This window comes from Hirundo rustica, chromosome 30 (genome assembly GCF_015227805.2).
Source record: "Hirundo rustica isolate bHirRus1 chromosome 30, bHirRus1.pri.v3, whole genome shotgun sequence".
NCBI lineage: Eukaryota > Metazoa > Chordata > Aves > Passeriformes > Hirundinidae > Hirundo > Hirundo rustica.
In genome coordinates, this window is record NC_053479.1 from 207,850 (window position 1) to 229,295 (window position 21,446).

The 21,446-nt window shown below is 48.9% G+C and overlaps 1 protein-coding gene across 3 annotated transcripts; it reads right to left on the reverse strand.

The window, feature by feature from the left end:
* Positions 1-457: 457 nt before the first annotated feature.
* Positions 458-21,202, reverse strand: LARP4 (La ribonucleoprotein 4). 3 transcript variants are annotated; one of them, XM_040088365.1, is made up of 16 exons: positions 21,109-21,202; positions 15,892-16,036; positions 14,619-14,777; positions 14,216-14,291; positions 13,589-13,725; positions 13,237-13,340; positions 12,133-12,243; positions 11,718-11,771; positions 10,939-11,148; positions 10,393-10,496; positions 7,625-7,849; positions 7,295-7,343; positions 6,936-7,094; positions 6,286-6,407; positions 5,715-5,883; positions 458-5,540 (listed from the first exon to the last, which is right to left on the reverse strand). In XM_040088365.1, exons 1-16 carry the CDS (start codon positions 21,124-21,126, stop codon positions 5,202-5,204), a joined length of 2,181 nt encoding a protein of 726 aa, XP_039944299.1. In that variant the 5' UTR covers positions 21,127-21,202; the 3' UTR covers positions 458-5,201. The 3 variants fall into 3 exon arrangements, with proteins under 3 accessions (XP_039944299.1, XP_039944298.1, XP_058279785.1); XM_040088364.1 differs by having other exon boundaries at positions 15,892-16,039; positions 21,109-21,190; XM_058423802.1 differs by lacking the exon at positions 21,109-21,202 and adding an exon at positions 16,243-16,417 and having other exon boundaries at positions 15,892-16,039.
* Between the last annotated feature and the right edge of the window lie 244 nt (positions 21,203-21,446).

Here is a 21,446-nt window from a genome sequence, read left to right on the forward strand (position 1 = left end):
GAGCGAGGTCCCGGTCCCTGGCATATTCCAGAACCCTCTGGACACAATCCTGGGCCCGGGGCCGGACGCTGCGAGAGCAGGGATTGGGAGAGGCACTGGGAGCAGGGACTGGGAGAGGCACTGGGAGCAGCGACTGGGAGGCAGCGGGAGCAGGGACTGGGAGGCACTGGGAGCAGCGACTGGGAGGCACTGGGAGCAGGGACTGGGAGGCACTGGGAGCAGCGACTGGGAGGCACTGGGAATCACCGCGCTCCCCCCAGCCTGCCCCAGGCTGGAATTGTGCCACAGAGCCCTGAGCAGGACCCTGAGACCCCCGGCCACCACCTGCACTAAAAACACTTCAACCACCAAAGACACAAGTGAGAGCTCAGGGAGTTGTGGTTTAAGGTTTTTTTTTTTTTTCTTTTTTTTTTTTTTCGGTTTGTTTTCTTTTTTTTTTTTTTTTTTTTTTGGTGGGTTTTTTCTCTTTTAAATCAGCTTTATTTTTCTAACTGTTATTTCAATTTCCCATAGCACCTTGGCAATGTCAAAAACAAATACAAATACATGTATTATCATTTGAACACTTAAAGCATGAACCTACTTTACACAAATTTTGTTTTGGACATTTTGACAACAGGAATAAACCAGAACAGACAGGCTAAAAGCCAGATAAGTCGCTTTTTTCTCCTTTCCTACCACTTTGAAGAGAGATCATCAATGCCAAGGGGAAGCTGGATTCATCCGGGAGGAACAAGATGTCTGTAGTAACTCGAGCTCAATATATTATCTGAATATTTTGTATTCTATAAAAATTAGAACAAAACCCATTTATGCACAGTCTGTTTACATTTGAAGTTGCATTTTTTTTTTTTTGGAAATTGTATCCACAACTGAAGTTCCATAAAAATAAACATCTGGTTCTTAAATATAAAATTTTAAAGTTGTTACAGGTTAGTTTGCAGATGGATTTTTTTTTCCAGAAATAAGTTGCTTTAACTCCATTTCAAGTCCTCCCAACTGTACATTAAAAACAGACTCAATGAACCTCTTGAAGTGCCTGCGCTAAAGGCACTGAAGAGAAGAGCCAACCAAAATACTACAACCCAAAATTATGTACCATCCTAAAGGAAGCTCAGACTATATGGAATATATACACGCAAAGAAGAGCATGATAAATCATTCAGATTAATGGCAACGATCTTACGTTTCAGAAGGAAATATCAAAATTAGAAACAAAAACTCTATTGCATATCTGTAGTAATCAAGGATTTACAAAAAAACTCAGAAGCCATTTCCCCCCGAAGTGCATTTCTGTTGCATCGTCTGTAATACAATGGTGCATTTTACAAATTTAAAGTATCATCTGTACATACCAGATATCTCAGCCCAGGTAAACTCACCTGGGAACAGTAAAAATCGCAGACAGTTTCAAGACAATTAAGCTGATATTGACAAAGTAGTAAGGCCATAGCTATTTAACTACAGTAAAGCATTGATTAAGTCACTTATTTGCTACTGATCTGCCACAGTATCATCTTTCTCTTCTGGTTAATAGTGGATTACATTTTTTTTTTTTTCCTACAGCTAAACTGCACCATCATACTGTGCCAGGCTAATTAAAAAAAAAAAACCAAAAAACAAACAACAAAACACAACAAAACAACAAGAGCAGGAATGTAAGATACTATATAACTAACTTAATGTTAGAAATCAAAAGAAACAAAACTTTTTGCACTTTTTACTATCACATGCAAAGAATTTCTTCTTTTCACTCCCCAGCAGAAGCACGAGAGAGTGCCCCAATCTTTTCCACACGCAGTAATTTGGAAAAGAACTGAACTGGGAAGTGTGTTCCTGTCCCTAACAGAAGCCAACAACTCTGAGAACAAGTCACAGCTCCTAAAACTGAAAGTCAGGTGTGATTTGCACCTGCTGGGGTCTAACACCAGAGCAGGACAGTTTGTATCCCGTGAGGGTTCACCCAGAGGGAACCACGGACAGCTGTGGTCACTGGAGCACACCTGGAGCCCAGTGACAGCTCCAGCACTGCTGACACTGAAATCCATGAACCCAGGAGCTGCCCCAGCCGTGGGTCTGGCTCCAAACCACCCCTCTGTCCCAGTCTCCCCAGTCTGCCCAACTGGTGGCGACAGACACAGGGTCCTGCCCCAGCCCAACACCGGGAGGAAAAGGCAAAGCCAGCCCCTGCCAGGTCCCAGCCGAGGAGAACTCCCACCCCACCACAGCTTCACAGCCTCCATCTCCCGCTGGGAATTTCCCCCTGAACAGAAAAGAACAGAAAGACAAAAAAAGAAAGAACCCCCAAACCACAGCTGGAAATGCTGGAAGGGAAACACTCACATGAAATCCTCGCACGCAGGTGTGAAATAAATCATTCCAAGTGCCCTAAGCTGAGAGAAGTTTGGATATTGCTGGGAAGAGCCAACAGTTACAGCCTGACCTACATCCAGGGCACAAGGGCCACGACCTGCTGCTGGGAACACTCCCAGGACTCACAGGACTCCCCTTCCCCATCACCCTGCAGGGAAGATGGAGCCACTGTTGGTTGGGTTTTCCCAATCTGATCAATGACAAAGTTCCATTTCACCACTCAGGTCCTCTCAGCACAAGTCACTGACACTGGATCAGGGAATTCTGAGCAACACCTGCACCAGCCCCTTCCCTCACAATTCCTCCGAGAAACAGCCAAGAGCTGTCAGCATCCCACTGCTTCCTCAACAGCGCAGAAACCCTGAACACCCATGAACCATCCTACAGGCTTGCTCTGTTCCAGTTTGGCTGCAGGAATTGTTTAAAGCCTTTAAAACGAATTAAACTTTTCATTCGTTCCATTGACACTAAATATTTAAACTTCTCTATCACTCCAACGAGAGCAGCGTTATCAAAATAAACGGAGAAGGGTCTGTAAGAATCCCTAAACTGCGGATGTGATCAACGATTTTTTTTTACTAAATTAAAAAAAAACCTCCCCAACCCAGTACAGGTGGTTTCAAAGTGAATAGTGATTTTGGGCTTTACATATATATCTATATATAACTATATAGACCTACAGATATCTATATAGATATCTACATAGATATATAAATATATATATGTCTACATACCTCAGGGCCCAAGGAAATGCAGGAAGCTGAGCTGGGGGAGCTCGGGGTGGGAGATCAGGAAAAGATCCCTCTCCAGAGGGGGCCGGGCACTGAACTGGCTCCCCAGGGAAGCGCTCCCAGCTCCACGCCCGCCTGACTCCACGCAGCATTTCCACGGCGCCCTCAGGCACAGGGCGGGACGCTGGGGTCTGTGCAGGGCCGGGGGCTGGACTCCACGATCCCGGCGGCTCCCTTCCAACTCAGCCCATCCTATGATTCTCTGCCTCTCTCTTTGTAACATGCGCAGAAATGAAGAGTTAACTGCATAAATACATTGTCTTGTGTTATGAATCAACTCAAAGCGATTGCCAAGCTGAATAATAAGTTAGAGAAATGACAACTCTGGCTTTATATATATATTTATAAAAATAGATATGAGTGTTCTCCAAGCAGTTGATAGAGAAATCCTACTGAGGCCCAAGTCGCCAAGGGTTATCTGGCTAAGAAATCAGAAGATGAAAAATTTCACAGTTATTTTAACTGCCACTTACATTCATTCTATGGCAACACGAGCATATATTACTAAGATGGTTACGGAATATATCACAATTGAGTTTTCCAGTGTTCACAACTTACAACTTCAAATTTGTACACTTGCTATTCACTAAAAAAAAAAAAAAAAAAAAAAAAAAAAAGATGTGATTCTTACTGCTGGAAGCTACTTTTCCCTAACACTTTATACAGAACTTTGAACCCTGGTATGCTGATTTTGGCAGATTAATGCGCTGAACGTTTCTGTTTCGGTCATTAATCACCCTGAAACTTAACCCCTTACTGCACGATAGTGTTGCAAATTCAGTCAGCACACAGCTGGCAAGGAGCCACCACTCCAGCAGCTTCTCTGAACACGAGGGGGTTTCTTTAACTCTGCATCTTTAGCTCCGCTTTAAACAGTTAAAAACAAGTCAGTTGCTATGACATCAGCTGTAAACAATGAGTTCCCAGGAGTCTAAACCCGGATTTCTGGCAATACAGCAGCCAACAGCCTATTCCAGAGTCAGCACAGAGAAAACCCAGCCACAGCTCCGGTTTGCTGCCCTGTCATCCAGAGACGACAGCGAGAGCGCAGAGCTCTCACCTGCAAGGCAGAATTCCACATCTGCAGCTGGAATTCCAGGCTCTTTACCTGTGCAGGTAACACCAGGTGCTGTGCAGTCACCTGCCCGTCCTACCCTGGGGCTGCCTCAGGAAAACACACCAAGAAAAATGCACTAAAGTCTGTAATAAAGAAATTAGAGAAAGTAACAAGAGAGGGAAAAAGCAAACAAACAAAACCCCAAACCTAAGGAGTTGCCCTCAAAAGGAGGCGAGGAGAAAGGGCACAATAAAAACTCTCACATGCTCCCTTTGCCTCCTTCCACTGCGTCTACGAGACGATTTCTGCTGTCCACGCACTCTCATCTACAATCCAGTATCCTGCAAAACTTATACCTTAAAAAGCTTGCTGAATGAAATATTAGTCAGGTCAAGAGACTCTACTTCAAGCTGGAAACACATGGGTTACTACAGTAGTACATTCAGTTTTCATCATCAGTGACTAAGGGATGACAACAGTCCTGGCTGCACTCGCTCTGCTCACGCTGCTGCAGAGGCCCCTGCGACGCCAGGCCACCCACGGCAGACACACCAGCCCACAAGCCAAACGTTAAATAGCTTACAAAAAGTTCTAATTTTACAGAAATGCTCATTTTCCAAAAATAATATTCTCTTATCCTTTTCCTCCTACACCGAGGGACAGGTTAATTTGTCAACTCGTATTCTTTCGCTTTGTCAAAACGCTACTTTCACAATCCCAAAGCTGATTTCAAGCGGGAAACCCTCTGCAAATTAACAACAAAAATACAAAAATTATAATCTCTATATTTATAGTGATTGGAATCCTCCAGCATTTGTGAAATCACTTTTAGAGATGAATTTTGGGACCCTCCACAACTTCTCCACACAAGCCACGCTCCAGTTCAGTACTCCCCTTCCCGAATCCTTCCCTCCTCAGCGTCTCTGCTGCTCTTTAGTCCACAGCTCAAGTTAAACAGAGGATCACTGGCTGGCCCAGCGTTACTTTGGTGACCGGGGCGGCACGTACTGCTCCTTGCCGACGCGGCGCGGCGCTCCCTGAGGCGAAGATCTGCGTCCAAACTGGCGCCTCTGTTCCCTGATTTTGCCAGCAGCTCCCCTGGGAGCTCCGCTGCCGCGGAACCCGGAGTAATCCTTCATTCGACCTTCAGCCCTGTCGTGAGGAGCCCTCTCCGGAGCCTTCTCCGACGTACCGTTCTCTTCACTTTTGGCAGGGGGAACGATGTTGGTGCGTTGCTCCCTCAGAGGCTGGATGGGGGCTGGAGGCGGCTCCTTCGGGGGCTTCTGGCAAACTTCGGCGTAGCTGAGCTTGCGGGGCTCCTTTGGGACCAAGGAGAAGAGCGAGGTTTACGCACCACAACCTCCTCCCAGCCTATCCCAGGCGTGAGGTCACGGCACGACAGCAGCAACGCGCGGCGAGCAGAGCTCCCGGCACACACCCTGGACAAAGCTCCCCGTGCCATCCCCATCCCCATCCCCTGCTCTGGGCCTTACCTGTGTCGACAGAGCAGGAGCTGCACTTGCTTGAGCACAAGGTGAGGAGGTGTTTGTCCTGGGTGGCTTCGCAGCGCTGACGGGACTGACGGATGCCGGCGGAGAAGCTGGGCTGGCCACGTCCTTTGGAGCAGACACTTCTTCAGCTTTGCTCTCTGGCTGAATCGTGCTGATAAACCAACAACAATTCACATTAAAACATACTGACACTCATGTTTCAGGGATTATTTCCTTTCTCTGAAGTCACAAGTGCAGAATGGAACAGCACAGCCATTCCCACCACGATCTGTTCTTTCCATCTGGTGGCCACTGGAGAAGACACCGAGAGGGTTAGGAGGGATGTCAGGAAAAGGTTCTTCTCCCAGGGGGTCAGGCACTGCCCAGGCTCCCCAGGGGATGGGCACAGCCCCGAGGCTGCCAGAGCTCCAGGGGTGTTTGGACTGCAGGGGTGCCCAGGGTGGATTGTTGGGGTGTCTGTGCAGGGCCAGGGCTTGGGCTGGATGATCCCTGTGGGTCCCTTCCCACTCAGGACACTCCCTGATTCCACGGTATGCCCACGCTCACTGCATACCTCAGCACCACAGGCTCAGCCTGGCTCGGGGAGCTCACGCTGGGCACGGGCGGTTGGGCAGCGCTGGGCGTTTGCTCGTCCGGAGCAGGAGCCGGGCAGGGGGACTGGGAGTCTTTGCTTTCCTGCACACAGAGCAAAAGTTGCAAAACACAGAACAATTCTCAAATTGCTCCACAATATGGCACCGGAAGACATCTGAGAAGTGGGGCAGACCCAAAGGCTGCTCAGGTCCTGATAGGAGTTTTACTTCTTCTGGACCATCACCTCTAGAGCTATACCTCTTGATATGGGCAAAGCGAGTTCTGGTAGAACCAGAACTAAGGCTGCATCACCCAGAGTATCAGTGCTCAGTCCCACCAGCTCAAAGAAGAAATTCATCTGGAAAGATCCCTCACCCACACCACACCAAACTGTTCCTACTCCCAGCCAACACTCCTTTATTCCCAAACATCAGTGAGTTTACAACAGCATAACTGCGTGAGCCCTAGCTGCATTCCCACAAAACCCCCAGGAAAACACACCATTCTATGAACAAACCAGTATGAAGCCTGGGATTAAAGCACTGGAATATGTGGCTCTAAGAAACCAGCCCTCTAACAGGGAAAAGGACCTGGATACACCCGTGTGTGTGTGGAGACAAGAGCAGGCACCTTCTCTTTGCTGACTCCTTTAACAATGTCCGACATCCTGCTCTCCAGCACGGGCTCTCCCAGAATTTTTGCTGTGCTGCCAGGCAAAGGTGGGAAATTGGATGCAAGCAAGTCAAACTTTGGTGTCTGAGTCTTTGTTTCTGCTGAAGGCTGAGGTCTCTGGAGAAGGAAAATGCAAGTTACTGGAGTCGAAACACCGAGCAGTGAAATCCATGAGCAAGTGTCAGGGAACTTCCTAGAAGAACTGTAAACCCCCAACATAACCTGAGGATTTAAGGACTCTGCCACTCCTTCGATGATCGGGAAGCCAACACTCTGCACTTTGTGTGATTCCCTGCAAAAAGGGAAGCAGAACTTACTGAAACTCGGTCGTCCTCCCGTCTCCTCCGACCTCTGAACACGTTCCTCCTTTAAAGACAGGAACACCAATCAGTGCATGTTTTAATTTTGGGGACAAATCAGTTACTTTAAAATAAAGACACCTCACTGTCTTACTACCAGCTGGAGAGTGAAGCTGGAACCATTCCTGCTCCCAGGTCAGCATTTACTGCTCCTGATTTATTTAAGCATCAGTTTTCTATGGCTGTTCTTTACAGAAATGTATTTTGTGCTGATGGTTGATATCTCTGGCCCCCACAGGCCAAGTCCTAGCTGCTGTGTGACAGCAAACACGGGACACAGCCCCTCACCTGCCCCTGCCGACGCCGTAATCGCCATTCTGCTCCAGCGGCGCCGTGGGAGAATCCTTCTGGGAATACCCTTGGTCTTGGTGCCCAGCTAAGGAGCTGTTGTGCCGCTCCATGACAAAATTCCTCGAGCTGGTTCTGCTCAGGTCCCCCATGGGCAGGGCGCCGGCGCCGGGCGGCGCCTCCGGGTGCTCCGAGCTGCTGGACGAGCGGAAATGCGGCTTCACCCTGCGGACACAGAGCGGGAGCCGTGGGACCCCCACGCTGAGGAACCACGGAACCACCACCAGCAGCTGACAGGAAAAGCAGGTCAGCAAGCACCAGAACTCCTGCTTGAGATCGCTGCCCAAAAGATACCCAGGAGGGGGAAAAAAAAAACCCAAACAACTAAAAACAACCCCAGGGGTCGCAGAAGAGCCAGAAGAACCCAAAGAGGAATTTTTCCTTTGTCTGGGCCTGCAGCACCAGCACAGGGCATTGGAAATGGCGCTGGAGAAATAAGCCAAGGCCAAGGACTGATCTGAGACACAAGGCCAGGAGAGACTGAACGTGGCAGATCAGGCCAGGCTCAGCCTGGCTGCTCCCATTCCCAAAACCCCAGCACTGACTCTGCAGATCCCAACCCCCAAACGTTTCCCCCTGTTGTCCATTATTCAGCATTAAAGCTGTGGTTCCTCTGAGCACAGACACAGACTCAGTGCAGTGCTGCTGCAAGTTCAGGCTCAGGGTCCTAAATATAGAATTCTCCAGAAAACCTCAGATCCAGCACAATATGCAAGTTTTCTGGAGCAGATTTAGGTGTCTTCAACTATTTTCTACTTTTGCCCCTCACTGGTTTTCTATGCAGCACTGATCAAAGATAAGAACCCTAAATTCTCTCTCCTTTGGTAAACTCTGCACATCTCATAATTTAAGGACAGCAGGAGGATTTGCACACTCGCTGTTTTTAAACCATCTCATTATAACATTGCATGAAATCAGAAGAAACTCTCCTAGTTTCAGCCAAAGTACAATTCCTCAGTCTCCCTTTCCCACAAGGATGTTGCAACAAATCAGCACAAAATAAACACGAGTGGCTTAAACAAATGTTTAGCTACAGAGAAAACTCCAGCACTTAACTATTAACTGTCTGCACCAAAACAAATCAGGTTTAATGGGCCAGGATAGAAACCCAAGAGCAACACCTGGATGAACTCTCCGAACAAGCCGTTCTGCAGTTCAGGAGGAGATTTGCTGAACAGAGATGAATTCACACTTCCCAGCTCCAGACACATCAAGAACCAGTTTTAAGGGCCCAATAAAGTTTAAGTTTCCCATCAGCAAAAACCATAGGGAGGAGGTGGAGCGACGTCAACTAAATTCTTCCATTCTGTCCAAGCTGTTCTCAAAATGGCAGATGCTCAAGTCACTGTTCAGCCCTCAGATCTCATAATCTTACCCGTCATCGAGAAGGCCACAGTCTTGTCTGGGCAGAAGAGCAAAGCAGAAAAGACAAGAAAAGATAAAGGAGAGGAAAAAAGAGCAGAGAGAAGGAGGAATGATGTGAGAGCAGAAGGAAGGAAGGGCAGGAGGAAGGACAAGCAGGGAGCACAGGCTGCCCAGCCTCCAACTGTGACCTGTTCTCTCTTAGCGCGATACTGGATCATCACTGGGCCGGCAGGACCTGCACAGACTGACCCTAAAGCTGCAACTTCACGCACTCAGGTTTTACAAACTGAAGTCTTTACATAACCAGGATTTTAGGAGCTTAGGGTTATGCAGATGTGATGTCCAAGGAGGCATTTCAAGGACCTAGCACTTGGATACACACAGCTCTTGCACAGTTGCAGCATCTGTACTTCCACAAGGGTCCATACACCTGACAGCTTTACAGGTTTTAAGACTGTGCACAATTTAAAGTAAAAAAAAAAAAAAGCCAAACCACCTTTGTTAAGATGTGAGCGGGGAGCTGAGCAGCTGTAATTGGAGCAGCTGCTCCATTTTCCAGGCAGAGTCACGCTCCCAGTTCCACAGTCTGTGCTAAGACTCTGCTGAGTCACCACAGACCAAAGCCTGAAGTTCCCCTTCTGCCAACAGCCACAGACCTGAAGGGCACCACAGACCCACTCACGGCCCCAGCAGCTGTCAACTGATTTCTCCAACAATACCAAGAGCAATGATCCCAGCCCCGTGCTGCACACAAACAACTCCCACCCCCACACACGGGTTACTACTCCATTGTATTCACAGAGCAACTGCTCCAGCAACACAAAGTGTTTCCTCCTCCCCAGTGTTTATATCTGAGCCGAGTCCTTACAGCTCTCAGGAAAGATGGGGATAAAGCAAATAAATTACAGAACAGCCCCAGCATCGAGCAGTTGGACGCAGCAGTCAGGACAAGCAACTCCCACTGCAGGAACCAGCAGCTCCACAAGCCCGATCCCAGCAGGAAAGGCTTATGTTGTGCTGCAGGAGTTTATAATCTGGGTATAACAAACATAATTACAAGTATGACCTTGAGAGGAAGTTATTTATTTGTCTGCAAAAATTCCTCTGAGGCTTTTATAGGAATTACCTTTCCTCTCTCCAGCACTCTGTCCATTATTTTAGGAGCTTAAGCTGCCACCTTCTACTTCATTTTTTTAAATAAGTTGAAAAACATCACACATTTGATAAAGCAAAATAAATAACGTGGTCCTATCTGAAAGCACTGTGTGTGACATGCAAGGAACACTCCAGGATCTCAGTACTGTGAGTTTTGCAGGAGCAAACCCCTGGCAGAACCCTCTTACCGATTCCTGTGGAATGGGCGACCTATACTCAGAGAAGCAGCATTTGTTTTGTATGATCCCGGTGTATTAAAGCCATTCACAAATCCACCATTGGGAAACGGGGCCTGCAACAGACAAAACAGTCTCAGTGGCTGAGCTACAAAGAAAACGTCTGCAGGTTAATGATCAGCTTCGGCAGTTACTCATGGCTGTAATTTCACACTGGGCTACAGCATCTACTGTGGTGTGAACTCTCTACTCCAGCCAAACGCGCACAGGTTCAGTCTGCATCGGCTTTAGCAGAGCTCCCCCATTCCTGGGAAGGCCGTGGGCTCTTCCAGTAACACAAGCTGCAGGATAATGGAATTCCACACCAAAATTCCTTGAAATACGTGGCAGCCAATGGTGAGGCCGGCAGCTCCTCTGACAGCGTTGCTTTAACAGGGCCATGACAGAAGTGTCACAAAACATAAGAAACCAGGAACGCCCACTCATCCCAGTGATTATTAACCAAATTCTCCCTGAAGAGCTGGGCTCCTGCTCCCCTTCTCCCCAGCTGTTACTCACCAGTGGTGTCTCAAAGTAAGGTGCAGGATTTGGAGACCACGTCTGAGGCACGATGCTGTAAATGGAGTACTGCTGAGGGCTATATACAGGCTGCATAAACAGCGGGGAGGCAAACTGGGCTTGGGTCTGCACGGGCTGGGGATACACACTGGAATCCATGACCCGGTAACCATTCTTAGCAAAAAACGTGTTGATGGCTTTTATCCTGGCCTGCAAGACAGCAAATCACACCACGAGTCAGCTGGGAGAAAAGGAGAGTGTGGAATCTTTCTTGCCGGAAGGAAGTGAAGGTTGATTGCTGCTTATGAATAAAAACTGATAGAATCAGTCCAGCTCGCATTACAGCACAGTAAGGGGAAGGACATGCGTTGCTTTAGCTGGGTGATCTGTAAAACTGAAGATAAATGCTGCTTTCTACAGCAGGAGCTGTCCAGATTCCAATCACAACAGCTCCTCTCACAGGACATGCACTCTGCTCTAGCTGCTTTGTGCAGCAGTGGCAGGAATCCCTCTCCTAAGCCCTGCAAACCCAGATTCTGGGGCAAGTGGAGAAGAGAAGTCAGCACAGGAATGTATTTCACCCCCCCTGGGAAGCGGTGCTGTGAGTAACCAGCAGCCACTGAACTGTAATTTGTCAGAGGTCCCCATGACCTCGTTCACGTTTCCAGCCTCCAGAGCCAGTTATGGACTGTCCCACTGCTGAGTCCTTGGTTCACCATCATCCCAACAGAAACAACACCAACCAATCCCAACAGAAACAGCAGCTAAAGCAGCCTCACCATTACTGGCTTGCCCTGAAAGGTTTTCACTTCTTCCCTTAAGTATTTGAACGCCTGCAGATACAAAAAAAGATCAACATTAGAATATCTTGATGAAATCGTACTTCCCAAAGGATGTTCCATGATTTAACAGAAATGTGCAGTCATGTGCTTTGCTGTCAGCCCAGCTAAAATTCATTAACACTTCAAATTCAGGATTCTAGTGCCAGTCATGGCCAGTGAACACTGAAACAAGAGCCAGGCATGGGAATTATAACCCCACAATCTCTCAACTTTAGTCTTATTAACCAGAATCTGCCAGTTATCTCTTAAAACAACAAAAAGTAAATATATCTTTTAGCTACGGGAACACGTGTGCACTTTCCTTGGCAGGGGAAGGATTAAAGCCGGGGTGTCAGAGCAAAGTCAGCCTTACCTGCTGCGCGTCTGTGTCGGACTGGAATGTAACGTACCAGTTGTTGTTGTGAGCAAACTCACAGCTTATCACCTTGGGGCAGTTCTCATTCTTGAACAGAGCCTTCACCTCCTGGAGAGAGAAGTTCAGGGCCCTTGTACAGTGAACACTAAAGTGACTCATGTTTTTATGCTGCAGCTCCTCAGCTGCTGCACTCCTGTGACCAGGGACGTTTTCTTATTCCCCTGACCAAATTATCCTCACCTGCTTCTTAACCCACAAATCCCAGCTCAGCCCCCTGGGCTCCCAAGATGAAACAGAGCAGGCCCAGCTGGTAAGAAAATCAAGGTCTGTGTAGACCTGGCGATATTTTCATATGTAACAGGTAGGAGAAGCGTGGCTTTAGATTAGCAGAGTCATGGAGACAATGATTCCACAAAATATTTCTAAGTCAAGGCAACCTGACAGCTTTGCAATAATCAGATTGTAAAGAGAGGAACAAGCAGCTGCTTAGTGTTTGCATTAAAAGAACTCATTAAAAATGCTGGTAGACAAACACTCTGTGTTACAACTTTAAAAAAACCCAAAAAACAAAGAACTAAACCATTCTGTTCACCAAGTATCAGGAGGAATTTTATTATCCCCCCTCCTCGGGCATAATGAGCTCAGCTCATGCTGGGGCTCAATGAATGAGAAATGTTTAGTAACATTTCTTGCTGCCAAAACAACCGTCTGACTTCAAGTAAAGTTACTGCTGTGACAAAAATTCAGCCTGAATTCCAAGCTATGCCCTGGACTGATTTATTTTTGGATCTGAAAAGAAACCAGTTCAAACTTCCTTCCAGAAAAGCTGAGCGAGCTCAGCTTTGGTGGAAAAAAAAAGTTTGCTTGAGAAGGTTTAAATATAATAGTAAATAATGGGAAGGGACAACAGCAATAAGCTTTTGTTTTGGCTATTTTGACAACGCACCCAGGCGGAAAAGTTACTGATGTGGTCTAGAAGAAAAATATCCACATTTAATCCAATTAAACACCTGCTGACCTTTTCCTGGTGCTGTTTGAAGCCCTGTTGAAGACACCTTCCAAAACCAGTCACAGTTATTTATTTCCTTTCTCTTTATTTACCTCTATAGGCGTTGTTTCGGGGATCTCACGGAGAATGATAATACATCGTTTGTGGTTTGGTCTGACTTTCTCCCCCCTTTCATCCACTTGTACCATAGGAGACGCTGAAAATAAAGGATAAAATTTGGACATTGTGCACATCTCAGCACTAGCAGACTCTCTCATGGGACTCAGAATAAAGAATGAGAATTTAGGAGTTCGGAACAGCCTCCAACTCAGTAAAGCTCCTGCCACCATTTACCAGAACAGCAAACCATAACCAGGTGTTCTGGCTTCAGACACTACAACATCCCTCTGAAGCACGGAAGGATTCTTTGTGCTACTGATACAGATACCAAAATCCCAGACTTACATCTCAAAACTTCAAGAATAAGATCCATATCTGTTGTCAGCTTCTTAATCCCTTCCATGTTGGCAATTGTCCATATTGGAACAAACTGATCACTGTCCATCTGAGACATCAAGTAGAGATCCTTTGAAAGATTCTCTCTAAAAAGACATAAAATTATTATTTAATAAAGATCCTAAACCTGACTGAGAAAACTCAAAACAAGAGGGTAACTACACGCTTAAATAAATATTCATCAGTACCACAACCAAAACACCCTCAGATTTTCCCTCCTGGAACAAATCCCAGCAAATCAATACAAAGCAGAGTAAGATCATTTTAAAAACGAAATGAAATTCCAGTCCCCTACATGCTGGTCTGCAAAAAGGATCTGCCAAAATGACTTCTGGTGCCACACAGTAAATGATCTCAATGTCTCATGACTGGAGCACAGAAGTCATCCTCCTCCAAGGACACGGCTGCACAGACAGGACTGAAAGAGCTGGAAGGCGCCAGGGGGCCTCTACAGCACATCAGCAAATCTTGGTTTGTGTTTTTGTCAAGATGATGGTACATTTCAAGCCATGAAGAGGGGGATTTGCCAAGGATTTTAATAAAGGTTTTATACCAAGCTGAGTTAACTGCACCTACCGTGAGAAGCAGAACTCAAGTTGTTTTCTCAAACACTCTCTAATGTCCTCTGTGGACACAGTGGAGCTGCTGTCACCTGAAAGGGACCACATCCACCATCAGCTCCCACTTTCGTGGCACCAAGACCAGGCAAGGACACATCTCATTGCAGAACACACAAATGAATCCCTCTGGGTAGGACCAAGAGGAAAAAGCTCATCCGAGATACTAACACACCCCCAGACCACACGCTCTCAAAACAACTCTGATCCCACTTTGCACCTGTTTGGCCACGTGTTGAGACCATACTGGAGCTTCCTGGATACACATGGACATGTCAGAGCTCCAGCTTGGTCACACCACACTTAGAGCAGCTCTGGGGGGTTACAGACACTGACAGCAGCATCTGAACTTCCACACTCACCAGACACTTCATAGATTTGGTATCCCAGATCTTCAGTCGCCAGGACAATTCCATTTGCTGACGCCTCATCAACTCCTGTGCCGTTCCTTGTGGCTTCACAGGACGGGGAATACATCACTTCATACTGCTTGCAGCTGTCCTCTGAGATCTCTATGTTACCTGGCAAAGGAACACACCAGCAGCAGGGAAACTCCTGTCAGCTTCAGCTGTCTCCCATTTGAAAAATTCTGGCTACCAACATGAAAACAAATAGTCAAGAAAGCTGTGCCTGAGAGGGTCTGACCTTAGCCTGCATTTCTTAGACTTTGCGTTGGATAGAACTTACACCTCTCTAATTTCAGAAAGATTTGGTTTGCACTAGGCTCTCAGGGAAAAGTAAACAAAAGTAAATAAAGGATCCTGAAACTGATCCCCTAAGTGGCAGAGAATCTAAAAACCAGTCTTTCCACATGAAATTTAGAATATTTAAGCAAGGTTCCTAAAAACAAGGGATGAAAATTGCTTACACTGCCTCAATTGCTTCACTTTGTTATGAAGAGACAAATGAGTTTCTGTCAGGCAAAGCACAAACCCAGCGCTCTCTCCTCACTTCTGCTGACTTACCAGAAACCTCTGACAAGGCCACACAAGCTGAATGTTCCCTCCTTTATCCCTAACTTTTACTAAACCATTTTGCAGGGAATCTTCTGCATCCTCTGCCATCCTTTGAGTCACCTCAGATCAAGTCTGAGCCAAACAAGTGAGAGCAGTTGAATGCTCACTTCTGGACGCTGCCCCTGTGGTAAGGATGGGAATGGGATGCAGTGGAAGAGCCCGAATGGAAAGGAGTTAGCCACGGATACTGCACAGGGTGCTCCAGAACAAATGCTCCCCACAGTTCTCAGCAGCACCTCACCTCCCCAGGATTGCAGGTGGCCCTCAGATCTTATTTTCGTGTTCACAGGGTCCAGTGGATGCTCAAGTGCAGCAATGTCATGAATCCATTTCTACACGTTCAGCACCTGCTCCCCTCTTAGCGCGTTACAAGGTCATCACCAGGCCCCCTGAATCCTGCTCCAGCAGAGCTCCGACACCTTCCTGAACCTGAACCACAGCCCACTGCTGCGACCACCACCCTCAGAAACCACCCACTGCTTTCTCACGTTCCTTCCACACACGTTGCTCCACCAGCACTGACAGCCTCGAGGACAAGAGCCAGAGGCTGCTCCTCACGGCTGAGCTCCCCGAGTGTCCCCGGAGAGAGCCGCATCACGACCCCCGTCCAACGCCTCACCCTCGGCTGGAGTCCCCTGGGCCGCTGCCGTCTCCTGCCACGTGTGCTCTGTGCCATTGGTGGGGGGCACGGCCTCACCACCGCCCTGGGGCACCTCCTGCCACACTTTTGCGTTGGGGTTCAAGCCAGCACCTTTCGATGTTACCTGCTGAAGAGATCAGAACACTCTGGTTAGTGAGAGCAACCCAGAGAAGCCTCAGAATTCAAGCCAGAAAATACAGGTGAATTTAGTGATTGTCTCTAGAGTTCCACATCTCAAGTGTCTACCCAGCTATTAAGCACCTATGTGATTTTTTTTTAATTAATGAAAACAGGAAAATCCTTGGTATTTTCCAAGTATTTCGTTTCTACCTCCATTAGAAGTGTTGCCTTCAACCTCTCTTTATTGACATCCGACAACATCAGCGGAGGCAGCGGCTACTCGGCAAGGACTCTGGGAACTCATAAGCTTTTAAAGACTTGACTGTCATAATGCTCCAGTCCCCTTTCACCAGAAAGGGAAATTTTCCCTCCTCCAGACCCCTTCCTAGAAAGGAAGGTAAAAAAACATATGTCAAGGAGAAGAAACTGTATAACTTAACGGAATTAGTGACACTGTACTAACCAAGCATCACCTGTGCTGTGCCAGGATTCCTCCTGGATTACCCGAGTCCTACCCCATTCCCCCAGGAATCTTACACACATCAACAAACACTAATGATTTCCTTAAACTTGTAACCAAGGAGATGAAAGGTTTTGAATTGCCAAGACAAACTTACACACCATTCCAGCCTGCTGGGGAGAGAACAGGATCTTCTCACTTTGGGTCTGGGCAACAATGACCATAATTAGAGTGAGAGGGTTACCAGTGAGACAGACAAGAAGAACTGCAAGGCTCCAGCCTGGCACCTGACAGAGAAACGCTCATTCCCACAGCATAAGGTAAGAGTCCTTCAATGCCCCTCTCCCAAAGCTGCTCAAAGGCATTTGGGTGAGGAATTCAACAATCCAGCAGCAGCATGGAGGAAAACCATGGCTTTTGCTCCTTTCACAAAGTGAAATAATAACTGTAGTTATAGGGCAGTGAATAAAACGACCCTTTTGCAAAAATTCCCCCCCAAGATATCCCAACACCCCTCAAGCAGCTAAAACAGATCCTGCAGCCACTAAACGATGCTCCCCTTCACTGCTGCAATTTGCTGGACCTTAAAAGATAAAAGCCATTAATCCAGCTCATATCCACAAATGCACAGATAAGCTAGTTGGACATGCTGGAGGCCAAGCTCCTGGATCCTGAAGTTAAGGAGTGGCTCACTACCAGGCCTCAAACATACAGCACAAGGATAAGGAAGCAGTTGCAATAGCTTTAGAGATAATTCCTCTGCCAAGGTCACACCTCGTGCCAGAGCTGTTTGCTGCAAGGACAAGCTCCAGTTCAGTCACAAGAAGCCTTCAAGCACTGGAGAGGTTCAAGACAACCATGTGAGAAGCAAAACAAAGACCACGGTTTTTGCAAAGTTCTGAGATTCAAACCCCTCACGCACAACTGATTTAATCCACACAGCAACAGTCTTCCCCTCCCGTTAATCTTTGCCCAGGAGCAGAGCTGGAAACTGGAAATAGATCAGGGTGAAAGGACACATGTACATTTCCCTTTGCAGATTTCAGCGTAGTTGTTCCCCAACAAAACAACCTGCAAAGCAAAACCCAGTAAGCTGCTGCACCCACAGGCTCTGTCACTGCAGTTCAGCAGCTCCAAAGTTCTGCTCAGCTTCTGGTCACTCCTGGGGCAGCATCACCTGCCCACGGACCCAGAGCCGGAGCCAGCAGGTCCCAGTTCATTGAATTTACTTTTCAACAAAGCAAAAAGAGGCAAGACACATCCAAGAGATGATTAACTCTTTTCTGAAAATAAACTGTGTCTCACTGCCTACATCTCTAAGTAGCACTGAGCTCAGGCCTAAAGTAATTTGAAGGAATAAACGTGGTTAAAGTGAAACTGAAACACTTTGGGGTGGTTACTGCATTTCTGGAGGTGACTGGGGCTAAAAGGCAATCTGATGAAGTGATGAATGGATCATGAACACAATGGCTGGGACACACACCTGGAACCACTAGCACATGGGCCACTTCCCCTTGTGCTAGAAATAGCGAGCTGTAACAGCCCAGCAGGATCCAGCCCTGCTCTCACTCATCTTAACAGCAAAACCCCATGGACTGGAGAGGATAAGAAGTCCCTAATTTACATCAGCTTTAGGGAAATTCATGCTGCGCTCCATGAGCAAAACCGCTCCATCCTGGCCAGCGGCTCTTCAGAAGAGAAGGCCAAAATATCAATTCTTGCTTATTTAACTGAGGCTACAAACGCCGAGCCCGTGGGATTGGCTGCAGCGCGATCCTCCCAGCTGCTATCGGGAACTTTCATGACGAGGTTAAAGCTTTACAGAGTGACAAAGGTTGGGAACACTCGCTGGGATGCACGAGCTGACAAAGCTCTCCTCCTCAGCACAGTTTCCCCTCTCGCTCACACTACTTCCAGCAAAAGCGGATCAAAGATTCTCCTCCAGCAACTCCTAAAAATTGGCTATTGAAGAAAATTCTCATTCTGAAACATGGCAAAGAATATTTTTCTTGTTATAATTACACCTAAATTACACTTAACCAGATTCAATTAAGCTAACAAAAGTGCAGGCACTCAAGAGTTTTAAAGCGTTCAATTTTAATATTAACTCAAATTATTCTGCAACCAAAACCCTAACCCAGAGCTTGTGACAGACTTCCTGGAAGAGACAAACTCTCTGAAACAGAATCAAAGCAAAAAATCCAGAAGAGAATTTAACCAAACTTGTGAGGGGAGAAACTAACCCTTTTCCAGAAATGGAAACGTAAGCAGATGGAAAAACCCCAAGGTCAGCAAAGCTGCGTGAGGCAGCCAAGAGAAGCCTTGTGCTGGCCGGGGGACAGGCAGGTAGGGACCCTGAGGGGCTCAGACACAGCACCTGCCCTGAGGGGAGTCACCGCCACCTCCTCAGCGGTCATCCACAGGCTGGGTAAGGAGAAGCTGGGGTCAAACCAAGACACAGAACTCCTCGGAGCTGCTGGCAGGTTTCAGGTAACACTCCAGCGCTCTCAGCGTCCCAGGGAGCTCTCAACCTCACAGTGACTTGTTGTCACAGATGCACCACTGCCACCAGGAGCTGCAGGGTTTTCCATCAGCTGGTACAAGCCCCCCGTGCCCAGGAAAGCCTCCGCCACCCCTGGGAAAAGCCAAGGCACAGCTGTGCTGTCTGAAGGTGCCAGAGGAGCGTGAGCAGGGGCAGTGTGGGGTCACAGGAAGCCTCACCTGCTTGAGAGGGCCAACGACACTCAATGCTTCCCAGAGCCCTGGATTTCTAACTAGGAAACATCATGGGCAGCATTTCACCCACCTGAAACACACAGGCTTCCATTTCCCCAATAAATTACAAATATATGGAATTAGGAGCACATACTGAGTGGAGCCCAGCAGCCATTATCAATTCCATTTCCCTCAATGCATTTATTAATATTCCAAATCCTAATTATTAACAGCACACAGACCCTGGCTTAGAGGGAGAAAAAAGGCCTGACCCAAACATGAACGTATGAAACAGCATGGGCCTTATACAGACCTCACACAGCCATCACTGCAGAGATTTGGAACGAAAAGATGTTCAAGGAAACCAAATTCCCCTGCACACACTGTGAAGGGCTCAGCACAATCACCACGTTTACACCTCAAGTAGGTCTAAAACAAACACTGACAGCTACAGCAACTTAGCCAATCCCCCAGAAAACCTCGGGACTTCCACCCATCCTGTGCCTTATTTTCCAGGCATCCCCAAAGATCCCCAGATAAAGCTGATGTCTGCTCCCAAGCATCCAGCTGCAGCATTCCAGGGCACCTAGCTCTGAACTCTCCAGTTCTCTGTCCTGGCAGTGAAAAGAAACCTTCAGAAAATCCAGATGGTGCTCAGGAACTCAAAATCAAATATTATTGAGGCTTCCCGAACAAAGATCACAGAAACCCCCAACACTATCAGAGGAAGACCAGAGCTGAGTTTGTGCTTTAGGACTCCCTAAAAATCCCGAAATGCTGATGAGCTCCAGCTCCCACCCACAGCACCACCAGCCATGTGCTCCCTGATATGCCCCAGCTCTGTCCACGTCCCCGTCCCTGCATTCCAGAACCTGCCTCGTGCACCCGCCGCTCGCAGGGGCCTCTCCCCGCGCTCAGCCCGGGATGAGGCAGCTGCTCATGCCTCCATCAGCCTCGGCAGTTCCTCTTCCAGCAAAACACTGCAACCCCTAATTCTCCAGGTCTGTCACTGTGTTCATGACAACTTTTATTCGTCTCTGCGAAGTCAAAGAATGTTCAGCTCGGAACTGAGGTGATTCACTTAAGAGAACGTGTTTCCCAAACTGCTTTATTTAGAGGTTCCTAACCTAACGGAGCGCGTGTTTGTGTTTGTGTGAGAGCCTACCAGCACCATCTCACCCTACCCGAACAAAACCCCTGAGCAGAACCCCCCGAGCAGAATCCCCTCGGGCAGACACAGCCCGGTGCCCGCCCGGCTCCCTCCGTTACTGCCCCCGGCCCCGCCAGCTCTCTGCTCCGAGCACGTTTTGGGACAAAACTCGGTGCAAAGTTTATAGCGGCCACCCGGGTTCGTTCAGCAAAGGCCGAAACCGCTTCACCGAACCCGTGAAACGCCGTGAGCATGTGAAGCCCCGTTCGAGGCCGCAGCGGACACGGCGCCCGCCCTCCCCAGTGACCTCCAGGGCCGGGCCGGGCCGCGTTCCTCGTCCCGCCCGGACCCGGCGCGTCGGGGAACGGCAGAACCCCCTCCTCCCGCGCCATAAACCGCCCCCAGGCTTTCATTAACGCAATTAACGAGGCGGCGCGCTCGGGGCCGGCCGCTCGGGGCCGCCCCGCGTGTCGAAAGGCCGGGCCGGGCCCGCTCCCGGGAGGCCTCGGGGAAGCCCCGCGTGTCCCGCGTCACCTTCACGGCCGGGCCGCGGCGGCACCCGAAGGTCACGGCGGCGCCTCTCCCGCCCCCTGCCCCGGCGGAACCTTCCAGAGCGCCCACCGACCCCCCCCGCCCGCCCGGCGGCCGCCGCCCCCGGATCTGCTGTGTCAGCCCCGTCCCCTCCCCCGGCGCGGCGTGCGCGGCCTCCCGCCGCCGCCTCCCGCCACATGGCCCGGCGCCGTCGCCTCACCTCCACGAACAGCAGCATCGTGCCGCCGCGGCCGGCGGGCCCGCGCTCCCCGGTGCCCGGAGCGGCGATCGGGACACGCGGGCTCCGCCTCCGGCCGCGCCGCCCGGCCCGGCCCGTCCCGCCCGGTCCCGCCCGCCGCCGCCTCTTCCGGGCGCAGCGAGCGCGTCCGGGGCACGGCGGGACCGACCATTCCCGCGCGGGGGGGGCGCGGCCGCCCCGCCAGCCTCCGCCAGAGGGCGCGGTGGCTGCAGCGCCGCGCGGGGGAAGCGGCGTCCCCCGCGAAGGGAATGGAAGGGCCGTGAGCCGCGTTTTGGAAAATTCTCGGATTTGGGCGTTTT

Coding starts and splice junctions, on each gene's coding strand:
- LARP4 (XM_058423802.1), bottom strand. CDS start 16,293: ATGTTGTCGGATGTCAATAAAGAGAGGTTGAAGGCAACACTTCTAATG. Junction 12,244..13,236: donor CCGAAACAACGCCTATAGAG/GTAAATAAAGAG, acceptor TTCTCTCTCCAG/GAGGTGAAGGCTCTGTTCAA. Junction 11,149..11,717: donor TTCAGGGCAAGCCAGTAATG/GTGAGGCTGCTT, acceptor GCTGTCTTGCAG/GCCAGGATAAAAGCCATCAA.